This window comes from Strix aluco, chromosome 18 (genome assembly GCF_031877795.1).
Source record: "Strix aluco isolate bStrAlu1 chromosome 18, bStrAlu1.hap1, whole genome shotgun sequence".
Classification (NCBI taxonomy): domain Eukaryota; kingdom Metazoa; phylum Chordata; class Aves; order Strigiformes; family Strigidae; genus Strix; species Strix aluco.
The window spans coordinates 123244-135572 of NC_133948.1; the positions used below are offsets into that span (position 1 = coordinate 123244).

At 43.9% G+C, this 12329-nt stretch overlaps 1 protein-coding gene across 6 annotated transcripts in view; it reads left to right on the forward strand.

Moving 5' to 3' along the window:
- The first annotated feature begins 1929 nt into the window (after positions 1–1929).
- The window catches only part of KREMEN1 (kringle containing transmembrane protein 1), a 37303-nt gene continuing 26903 nt past the window's right edge, over positions 1930–12329 (forward strand). For 5 of the 6 annotated variants that reach the window (XM_074844223.1, XM_074844219.1, XM_074844222.1 and 2 more), the window contains exon 1: positions 2363–2704. In XM_074844223.1, coding sequence (XP_074700324.1) covers positions 2416–2704 — 289 coding nt within the window. In that variant the 5' untranslated portion in view covers positions 2363–2415. Of the gene's footprint in view, positions 1963–2362; positions 2705–12329 lie in introns of those variants that run through there. The other variant, XM_074844226.1, reaches the window with a different exon arrangement.

Genomic DNA, 12329 nt, shown 5'->3' on the forward strand with positions numbered 1-12329 from the left:
TCATTGACAACAAACTGGCTGTCCATTGCCAGTGTGATAGGTTAAAAAAAAGTGCAATTTATGGATAACATATCGACTGTGTGTGCAACTGATTAGTGGAGGAAGTGGGCAGCAGAATGAACAAAGGTGATTTTGCCTACAAGTGCTGGAAGACTGAACTGGCCTGTTGCAGATTCATAAGGTTGGTTTTGTGAACTTTGTTACCAATACAGTGTTAAAAATTCATAACCGTTCTCTGTTCCAGTGTCCTTAAGGAACAGAATGCTAGATAAAATGGAATCAAAATTGGGTGAACGGGTAACACAGTGGGGTCCCAGTCCTTGGAGAGAAGGATTTTGTGGGTCATTAATCACAACATAGTAATGTTTTATATGCTGTTAGACACCATGTACCACAAGGAAGTGCTGCATGCACACACAATGACTTGGTAAAGGAATGCTAGCAGCACTTGTTGTCAGTAGCTCAGACTGGGAAGGGAATACATGGAACAAATTAGAACTCCGGTCCTCCTGCAAAATGTGTATGTTAATCTGAGAACACGGTACATTTCTAACAATCAGAATTATTCGGTTTAGCCCATCATAACAAAGCAGTGGTAAAAACAAACACCCACGACCTCCACAAGCTGTTCCTTCTGGTCAGTCCTGGTAACTCTCCCATCGTAGCGATCTCCAATTCCCTATCTTATACACACACATATGTGTACACACACATATACATATTCAGTGGCAACAAAATCATGTCTGCTCACAGCGCTCTTGTGCAACCAAAGTCCACAATTTAGCAAACTTGTGAGCCAAATAACTGAACAAACTTACATATTGTATGTGTGAGAAGGAACTAAATATTTCCTCATTTACCATTTAAAAAAAAAAACCAAAGCATAACACCAAGCTGACAGAACACTGCTATTGTTTTCCAGTATCTCATCAGCTTAAAAATTCTACATTTGCTAGGAATTCAGCTCAAACACATAATAATGTGGCACATTATTATGCTGTGCTAGTAAAATATACATGTAAAGCCATGCTAGTATGTATATATGCAACCCTTTTTCAGCTTTCTATATAGATTGAAAAGGCCAAAAGAGATTTAAACACCTAAATTCTCCTAAAAAACAACTTTACAGCTTTATACAAAGGGAGATTTCTGCATGCTAAAAGAGAGAGGTACCATGGCGTCTACCAGTACAATAGTTAAAGCCTGCAAACTGTATTCTGCTGCTTCCTTTCAGAGTAGCAAAAGTGCCGTCTCCCTTTCAGGTGTGTGAAGGTGTCACCCCACTACACAGCACTGTTGTAACGGCGCTCCAAGGACAGCAACGTTCGCCCTCCCCCCGTTCCTGACACCGCAGGGGCAACCTGCCCCATGGGGTTTTTGCTGTTGGTGGTGGGTTTTGTTCTGCGAGCTGTTTTTAGCAGAGCACTGCCACCGCCAAAACGCCAGCTCACGAGCCTTCATGGGGTTTAGACGGCGGCTTTGTAACATACCACGCTCACGGCCGTCCCTCGCCCTCCGCTCGCAGCCGGCCAAGCACCGCTCTCCCCGTCTGCCCGCGCGCTCCCCGGCCTCAGCGCCCGCCCCGCCCCGCCGCGCTCCTGCCCCCGGCACCCCCCGCGCGCGCGCGCCCGCGTCTCCGCCCGCCAAAGCCTCGTGTGTCCGCGCGTGCGCCCCCGCGCACCACCCTCCGCCGGTCTCTGCCCCGTGGGCGCGCGAGCCGCGCCCGCCAGCCCCGCCGCGCGCGGGGGTGCCCCAGGTGCTGCCGCCCGGCGCGCGGGCCGCTCCCACAGGGCTGCGCCCGCCCAGTCGCCGCGGCCGGGCCGGGGGCGCCTTCGCGCGGGTGCGGAGCGACGCCCCGGGCCGCGGCGGGTCCCGCAGAGGGGCTGCTCGGGCGCGCGCGGCCCCACCGCGCCCGTGCAGAGCGGCTGCGCGCGGGCGGGAGCCGCGCCGGACTAGCACGAAGTTCGTACCGTTTCCCTGTCTGCCCCCACCCCCCCTCAAGGGAGGAGGGACGCGCTGCACCTGCGCGCGCCCACCTGCCGCCACACACCCCTGCGGGACCCCGCCGGGCGGAGGGCGCGCGCGGGGCCGTGAGGGCGGCTAGGCCGCGGGGCTGAGGGGCCGCTGCTCGGCCTCTTCCGCGGCCAGGGCGGAGGCCTGGGTGCGAGAGGGCAGCGGGGGGTGACGAGAGCGAGACACGGGTCGCTCCTGGGGCGGAGAAGTGCGACGGGGGCGGGGGGGGGGGGGGGGAAGTGTCGCTGGGCCGCTGCCGCGCTGACGGCGGGGCGGCCTCGCCGGTGAGGAGGGCTCCGCCGAGCGCCCGTGCTGGCCCCGGAGCCGGCACCGCCAGCCCAAACCTGTCGGTGTCAGACGTAGAAGCGGCAGCTCTGCGGTCCGGCGCGGCAGCAGGTTGGGATGTCGGTCTCTATCCTTTCCTGTCACATGGCTGGTAATAGGATCCTTCATCTGCCACTCGGCACCTCGCCGGGGCGCAGTTACAGGACACATGCTGTAGGGCCTCCGCTTCCCGCACTTCGCGCTCCTCCCGGCCGGCCGCGACCACCCCGGTCCCCGGAGCGCCGGGGCTGCCGCCTGCGAGCGCGGTGCGGCCCGGCGGCCGCTGCCATGGAGCCCCCCGCCCTCGCCGCCGTCGTGGCCTTCTCAGGGCTGGCGCTGAGCTGCTGCCGCGAGCCCGCGCTCTCCGGTGAGTGATGCGTCGCGGGGAGCCGGGAGGGGGGCGCGTCCGAGGCTGCTCCGCGATCTCCTCGCAGGGCTGAGCGGCGAGGAGCTGGGCTGCCTCTCCCCGAGCTCCGCAGACTTGCAGCTGGCGCGCAGCCGCCCGCGGGAGGGCTCCGCCGCTCGGCAGCACCTCTTCGAGGTCGCGACGACGTCCCTTCCTGCTCGCCAGGTCGGTGCGCGCCTCGAAGCTGCTCGTGCGAACAGGCACGGGGTATTTTCGTGCGCACTTTGCAGCGTGTGGGTATTTGAGAATCTCCTAGCGCTCGCTGAGCTAGGAGCTCGGAAAACAGTGTGAAAGCGTGAGGTAAGAGGAGGAAGAACAGCACATTTCGCTAGAAAAGTGGCTTGGTAGCTAGATCTGCAGAACAGAGGCATCTGCAGGGAGAGGGGTGTGTGGGGCGTGGGTACACTTACGCACTGGGAAATGAAATAACCAGTGGCAGCAGGGCGCAGCAGGGCAGAATTGGGGCTGCAGAGCCGGAGCTTGAAGAGTGGCTGTCTCGCCTGTCTGCAGCATGCTGCGCCAGCTCCCTGTCAAGCACGGACTCCTCTGACCGTTCAGGTTCTTGTTTGGCCATGGAATCTGGGAAGCCTGAAGTTTCACTACCTGTGTGATTTTTCACTTAAAAACCACTTTCTCTGCACCCTTTTGTCCTTGTCTCCGTTGTTACTGATGATTTCAAGTACTACTGTTCTCCTTTCATAAACGTTGGTCCTGCTTCGCAAGATCTGGAGTGGCTGTTCCAGATGATCACAGTGTCACAGCCATCAGATGCATGGTCCTCCTGGATACATTTTGCATATTCTAATCGTTGTTGTTCTTTATAACGTAGAATTTGCTCTACTTCGTTTTGCCATGAACAGATACTTGCTCATCAAGTTTATGTAGATGCACTTAATTAGATTTGGAAAATACTTAACATAGACTTTCTTGGGGGGAAAAAAAAGCCTTTTACCAGAATGAGAACTCAGAAGGTAAAGTTTACAGCTTCTCAGAAGTTGCCTGAAGTGAGTAAAACGTGAGAGTATTTTCAGATAAGTGTGTAGAGAGCTGCCTAGACAGGGACATATCTAGACTATGTCTAACAGTCTGTTCCCAGTACCATTAGGACATGTTTGGTGCACAGTAGGTAGTCCTTCCTTTGTTTAAGACGAAGAATGTCTTCTTGTAAGGTTTCTGATCAGAACTGCAGACAGAACGCTCCATACGTGAGCGTGTCCCTCACAGCAGGTTACACGACAGCAGGTGAAGGATATATCCCAGTGTGAATGTTTGGTTCATAGGCTATTGAGAGGATTCTACCTGTTTATGCACCTGCACTTCCATCCTCTAGCCAGCTTCTAATTGCATGCACTGGCAGCCAGTAAAGGGGACAGAAATGCCTGAGCACAAGTTGCTGGGGCAGTGGGCGGGGGGTGGGGGGAGGATACATAATGTCTCTGAGTGAAGGGGTAGCAAAGGAGAATGGATCTAGAAAGCACTGCCACCTGTGTGTCTTCTGCTAAAGAACCTGGAAACAGTGCAAATCTACACTTCAACAAGGACCTATAATTTGTATGGCATGTACAAAATCTGCAGAGTTGCTAATCTGCACAAACCATACATCAGAATCTTCTTCTTGACCCTTAATCCCACAGGACCGAAATGGGATCAGCTGGGTCAGGTTGCACTTGAAGCTAGCAGAATTCTGAAGTGACAAACATTAATATTTCTTCTGTAAGGCAGTTTGTCATATCGTATGATTTTAATGCCTATTCCTTTTTTATTGAATGCATGTCTTAATAAGTTTATTGTAAAATGCAGTCAAAATACAGACTGCGTCACACCATCATTTGCTAAAATAGGAAACTTTAATTTCTGAAATTACCTTAAGAAAAATGACTCAAATTGTCAGAAATTAGAGTTAATAATCATTTTTGTACATAGTACTGTGCTACTTTTCACAGAATGTTTCTGCTTTGCTGTGTGGTGTCTAACAGTTTCTATTAATCCAAACACTGACATTTGCAGCGTTCAGACTTCAGTCATACTCCATTTCTCAAGTTAACCAGAAATAAGAGATGGGTGAATAGATTGCCTAACATTAAAGGACTGTCTAGATTTGGTGAGTTTTGTATTACAAGGCCAAAGAGATTAAGTGCCTTCAGCAAATGTTAGTTTCAGTGAACAAATGTTATTTTATATACTCAGTGCAATAAGTTCTCACTTTTAGTTTCTGTGTTTATAGTGTTCATTTAATTTCCCCATCAGAAATGTATATGATTATCAGTCTCTTTTTTCCCTTCGCTGTTTTTTATTTTTCCATTTAGCAATACTGGGTCACCATGTCCTTTGTTTTCTTCCCAGCTGAGTCTTTCCTTTGAGCCGCTGTCTCAGTCTTCTCCCACAAACCTTGTATCTCTTGTCATCTTTTTCTGCCTATGTCTTGCTGATTCAGAGAAGCAGTTCTACTTGATATGCATTAAGAAATCCTCATGAAAATACTCAAAAAAGCATTTCTAACCAGGCAGATAGAAAATGAAATAGACACTTCAGCATATCGTGCTTGTACATGCATAGAGCATAACTTAAAATCCAGAGTTATGTGAATGGATTTAGGCAGGGGGATGGAGCCAAAGAAGTGGGAGGGAGGCAGGGATTACATGCTGCCAGCTGCAAAATTTGCATTCTTTGTCATATCTCACCATAATGGTTGTGCAACTGACCACTCCCTCCATCCACACAAGTGTCTATGGCCCATCCTGATAAAATTTCAAAAGGGATTCGGTCTGCCACGCTTGACAATGGAACAACAGTTTTAAAACTTCACAAAGAAAGAAAACAAATGGGTGTATTAAGGAACAGAAATTCTTACAGGGCCACATCATGCATTCTTACTTCCAGTGATAAAGAATCACAAGACAAGCAAGTGTGTTTGCATCTTGCAGCTGAGGACCAGCCAGCAGCTGCAAAGCTGTGGCTAATATAGCATGTTTGTATTGTATGAATAAAAAGAAAAAAGGTACAAAATACATACCTTTAAGCATTACAAATAATGGTCACTGCCTGTCATGCTCATATCCTAATTTGCCTGGTTCCAACATATTCCAGAAAGGGTCTGGCCAGTCAAATAGCACTTACCTTTTTTTTTTTCTTTTTTTTTTCTTTTTTTTTTTTCCAATAAGAAAGGAAAAGTGATTATATTGAAGGTTAGTAATCACAGTTTCACAAGAATAGCGAGTTCACATATATAACAACTCACACACTGCCAGGGAGCACAGGTATGGAACTCTGCATGTCTGTACATTCCCAAGAATGTACATTCTTCCAGGACAGACAGATGCTTAAGTCAAGGTTTGCTCAAATGTCAGATGAGTATTCACTGTGGCTACTCTCTGGTTTGGACCAACACTAAGAAAGACTCTAGTTATGACCAACAAAAATGATTGCATTTCAGGACTTAAAAAATCATATGTCTATGTCTGTTTGTCTGTGTGTGTCTGTGTGGATATGTGGAATGAGAGAGATGATTTTTAAACTATATGCAGAGTGCCTCTACATTGCAGGGGAGAAATAATCAGCTAACCGAGTGTTCTCATAGCATCACATCAGAATTTAGCTGGCAGATTTATCAAATGGGGAGTTATTTTCTAGCAATTTTGAAAATTGCAATTTTAAAGAAAGATCATTCTTTCCTGAGGTTTTTTCTTCAGTTTGTATCAACTGTTGTGGGTTTTTTTTACTGTTACTGTATAGGCACCGAAGCCTGATAGTTTTGATAAAGGCTTCTGTTATATTAGTATTAATTGGAATAGTAAAGCATTGAAATGTAAAAATACTACACTAATTTTTCACTTGGATAGGTCTAAAATAGCCTTATACTTCCCAAAAGCATTTATTTTGCATCATAATATCAAATGAGATTTTTTTTCCCTGACCAATCATATAACAGTATGCAAATGAACTTTTGGTTCAATCGATAAAATTGCATCTTCAAAGAAAACCATTGCACTGCTAAAAATATTTTTAATAATGACCACAGAAGCCATATTTGTCTCTTTGATCTCCTGAAGCTTCTTCTGTTTTTAATCAGTGTTCCCACATGAAGAACTGTGGCAACCTATGATAATAGAATCCCTATTCACATCCATAGGGAAACAAAAATGTTCTCATCTGAAGAAGGTAATTTGGTGTTCTGCCCCTTCCATCCGTGGGCCCCTGCCTCTGTTACTGCTGGGGTATCTTGGCATCAGTTAAGTGGTTTCTGTCCTTTCCTCTGTGCATTACTCTCTCATTGAAGTGTTTCTGCTGTCTAATTATACCCTTTCAATCAAATTAGAGACTGCAGCATCTGGTTAGTGCCTGTAACTGTTGCCATCTGCACCTAGATACAGTGCTTTCATTTAAGGAGGAGTGCTTAAATTGCAATCTCTAGCGAGAACTAGGAGAACAGTTTAGGTAGAATGGAAATGACTTAAAACTCTTCTTAGAACACTATGCAAGCACATGCATCAAGTAACTGACAGCTAGTCATTATTGGACCTGGCACCTTTGGTTCCATATCCTTGTATTCTGCTTAAGCATTTTTCTGACTCTTCTGAAAGGCTGTAAGAAAAACAAGTAAGAATTGAGAAAGCAGTTACAGCATGTAAATTCGAAGAACCTTTATTTCTTGCTCTAGCCTTAACAGAGCATTTAATGTTCTGGCTATCACACCACTGTAATGAAACCCAAGATTTAAATAGCAGCCACCTTCATTTACATTTCATTCATCTGCAGATTTTTAAAAGAAAACCTTAATTCTTGTTGGGCATTAGCCGGTAGGATAATTTCTGGCCTGGGTAGGCTAGTTTCTGGTTGATAATTGTTGTCAACCTTTAATCTCTATGGCCACTAGTTAGCACTCCAAGTAACTTCCAGAACTTAAATAAAGCAAGTAACTTTTTTCAGTGAAACAGTAACAAGTTTGTAATCCTGAATTTTCATTCTCAAAAGCTACATACATGCCCCAAACTTAGAAGAGTACTCTAAGAAGTCTAAACCATCCTGAAACCTCCATCTCTTCAGTCTGCAATTTGTAATGTCACTAAATATATGTCTTTGAGAGAGTACAGACTTTGAAAAATGCTCAGAAGATTTATAAGATTTCCCACCTGTCAGCCAGAAAAGAAAGCGTGTTTGAGAAGTAAATAGCTGTTTGCTTTGTTTTTCATCTCATTTGTACAGAAAAGACTGCAGATGAAATTCAAATGTGTGTATTATTTCTGTGTGCGGTAACGTGGCACGAAATGAGAGTTTCTCAGGTAGCTGGGCCTCTTGCCATTAAGGACTTCAGAGATTAAAACCAGTATGAGAATCATTGGAAGCCAATGTAGACTCGGAAATGTTAGTGTTTTATCATCAATGTGCTTCATTCAGTAAAAAAGTCAGGCTGCTCTATTCTGCACTACCTTAATTTTTCAAATGATCCTAAAGTGGCGCCCATGTGGAGTGCAGGCAGCCATACAGTCCCAAAGTAACAAAGGCATAAATGATCATTGTAAGGTCCCTACATCGAAGAAGAAACCGAGACAGATGGAAAAAATTTCTACTACAGCTGCTGTTTGATCTTCCAAATGTTGATCTGGCTCTAATAAAACTAATTGTGAACCTGTATCACACACTGAACATTCACTCATAGTGGACAACCATCCCCAGGCTCATTTTCCTGCTTTTTCTTTCTAGCAGTTGTCACTCAATACATACGTATCTAGTCTCAGTATTCATTCATTCAAAAAAAAAGTTATTTTTGCGTCAACCGTGGCACCTGATGTTTTGAAAACAAAACAGCCCTGACAACACAGTGCTGTCCATGTTTTCTCACTAAGGCTCATAAACATCCTGAACAGGACCTGTTGGAACCTATCAGCTTTTCATAAGTAGAACCACTGCAGTGGTTCAATTTCTGATTAATTCTGTTTGCAGACATCCCTACGAAACAGTAGAAGCAGCGGGGTCATTAGGCAGTTGATAGAGTGAAATAATCACAGGTATTGATTTTAATAATGGATTTGCCACAAGCCTGTACTTCAGACTATGTCTGAAACCCAGATGACTAAGATCTTAGAAATATAAGGAGGTTGGAGACTTCAAGATGTGAATGGTCACCGCTTTCTCTGTGTCCTGTCTAAAGCCCTAGTGATTTAATATACGTTTATGGTTGACAGGATAGTTTAAACTGAAGTCTGGGTGCATGAACAGAAACCGTGTGACAAATCTATCAAGGACAGTGGCATGCTGATGCCTTCTAGGAAGCTGTCAGCTTTAGCCTCCACAAAGTGCCTTTTCTTCCCTTGCTGTCTTTGTCACCCGGAGAGGACTTGGATACTGTGCAAGTTCTGTCATAGTATACCATAGTCTTACAAAACTTTAAGGAATAAGGCTTGCTGTTAGAACTGTTATTAATTTCCTTGAGTCGCTGTTCTGATGTTAGATTCCAAGTGAAGGGCTTTGTAGCCTAAAGTAACATGGAAGTATCAACCAACAAAAGGTATTTGGATCCAGTGGGTGCCAGAACAGTCAAGGAGAGGTGGTTGTTGGTAGTTTTTTTTCTTTTCCCCTCCCTTCTACGTGATCATAATCTACCACGGAGAAATCAGGTAATTTGAGTAAGCCCAAGAGTTTTACCAATAGTGTTCACTCTTTTCTGACTGTTTTATTTGGATGACCTCTTCTGAGTTAGTTTTGTGCAGACAAATCTGGCTGACCTTTTTCAAGCTCATCCTTTTCGCAGAACTATTGCACCAGTGGCGCAAGATGAAAAGAAGGATGGAGGTTCTAACCTCCTCTTCTCCGGAATCTCTTAAAGACAAAAGTCCTAAGTGCAGCCTGTGGATTTGAAATGGAGAGGATAGTGGTCTGTCTGCAGATGAAACATTCACTTTGTACCTTCAACACACTGGGAATACTAATTTCATAGTGAGATTGCTAAAGTAGTGTCTTGGCTGTTTTGCAGCAAAATATGGTAAAATGGCTGTGTGATAAATAGAAGAATTCAGCAGTTTACTGCTAAGATATTGAATATGCTGAGAGATCTATATCCATGTTACTAGGAATTTTATAGAAAACTACAAAATCTATCTCAGGAGATCTCAAAGCTGATTGTTCAAGGTAAAAGAATGACTGAGAACCTGATTTTTAAATGCCAATATTTACTCGAAAAGTTGAAAAACTCCAGTGCTATGGCAAAATTACTATTAATCATTAACAAAATGAAAATTTGCTAGCAAATTCTCTGTAACACAAAAAGGTATGTATTTCATTTGGTAACAGCTGCTAAAATCCATAATTTAAAGTTTTTAATTTCAGTTTTTCTGGGATAATCAATGATTTTATGTGGTATCTTCCTGCCTTCCCCTTCTACATCTAGATGCTAACAAAGACAGGGGAGCTTCACTACAACTCAGCTGGCACATTTTTCGCAAATGTCTTGGTAGTGCAAAAGAACACAAGAGGCACTGTTACAGCTACCTATTGTCTTGGGAACAAAAAACTACAGCTAAGAGGGATGAAGAGAGCTCTGTCTCTTCCTTTTGTGCAATGTCCTTAAAGTACTAGTGCAATGAAGTTTGAAGAAAACTTTTTTAAAAAAAAAAAAGACTTGAAAATGAAAGGCAGTTGCTACTGCAAGTTAAAGCATGGCCCAGTCTTAGGAGATCCTAAAATGGGCTGATGTTAATTTAAGTTTAGTCTCTGTGCCAGATTACATTCAGGTATTGTAGCATTCCTTGCATTTCTGAGTAGATGTTACTACATACAGCTTCTCATTTAGAAGTAAGAAGCAAAAAAAAAGTAATAGCACTAAGCTGAAGTAGAGATCTTTTCTGGATGTGTTTATCACTTCTCACAACTACTTCTTTATACTGTATGTCATTTTGTTTATCCAGTTTGATTATCTTTTCCTCTCTCTTCTGCCAAACTCATCAGGTTATATTTTTCAGCTATGACATAGAAAAACTTTTACATTAACTGCAAAGCAAGAGAGGTATTGAAGAAAGTTGAAACACTGGGGTGACTTTAAAGTGTTGTTTTGGGTTTTTTTTTCATATGTTTATGCAAATATCTGTGGTGGCCGGTATACTGGAAACTCAGATCTGCATTTTCAAGTAAATGTGTTTAGCTCACCTGCATGTCTAAGGCAGTCAGGTAAATTACAGTAAGGAGGAGTACTGACTTGAAGCTTGTTTTTGTTAAATTAGATAGCTTTCTGTCCACAGATTATAGCAGTACACATTGATGGCTGTGCACACACCTCTTCTGTGTGCCTTCAGCAACAAAATTCCATTTAACAGAAATCCTAACTTGCCTAGGCATGAAGACGCACAGTGAAGGCACAAAAACATCAGCTTTCATCTGCTGTGTAATAAAACTGAAATAATCATTATAATTGCACCATTCTGATATTTGTGGGCCCAGACTAAACTCGTTTCAAAAGCATGGTTTTGATAATACCTTTTCCCTTCTCCCACAGTATTTCTAAATACAAAAAAGGTGTACTGTTACTATCAGGATGAAGCTGGGAGTGTTTTTTTCCCTTCATCCAACTGCAGCCACACTGGTCTTTCTAGCCTTGTTTTGTAAGGTACACCTCATGAGGGACACCTGAGATCCCCATACTGCACTTCAGAGCACTCTCCCGTTCCCTCAGGGCAGCAGAACATCTCTGCAGCTGTTACTGGTTTCCACAGAGTATGCTATCAGATAAATAGAAGGTTGTGCAGTCTGCAGTTAGTAGGAAGCTTTGTGACTTTCCCCAGTAATGCTACTCAGTACAAAAAAATGTTTACACCAGTGTAATGCAGCAGTTTTAATTCTGTCATGGACTGTTGTATTTTAATACTATATTAAAATAAATGCATGGATGTTAAATGCTACCAAGTATTAATTATAAACAGGATGAACTTATTTATGCTACACTAATTTTAATGCCTATTTCTGAAAGATGATCACAGAATCACAGAATGGTTGAGGTTGGAAGTGGCCTCTGGAGGTCATCTTGTTTAACCCCTCTGCTCAAGCACAGTCACCTAAAGCAGGTTGCCCAGGACCATGTCCAGATGGCTTTTGAATATCCTGAAGGACAGAGATTCCACAGCCTCTCTGGGCAAACTGTTCCTGTGCTCTGTCTCCCTCACAGTGCATAATTTAATAAAAAATGTTTTGCATTTTTACTGAAATTAAAATTGTTCAGGCATATGAATATTTATTTGATCAGAATATGTCATTAATAAGACACACCAAAGCCAGGCAGCATGAGATTTGTAGTTCAGCTGAGAACACGATAGTGTATTTAATGACTAGAGAAATCATTCTCTGCTTTGATTTCTAATTTGTTGAGTATTAGGAAGCTAGGAAAACAAACATAAATGGGAGAAAATATGAGCAAGGCAGAAGAATACTGACCTGTAAGTTTTAATCTGAAGGCATAAATGCTTTAGTAGCAAATCACAGTATCATGATTATACTCTACCAAAGGAGGTCCCTTTCTAAGGCTATTTAGGCCAGAGAAAATAATGCCTAAGAATTTTTCTAAGTCAGGATATAAATGTTTGCAAGATCCATGCCTACAAAA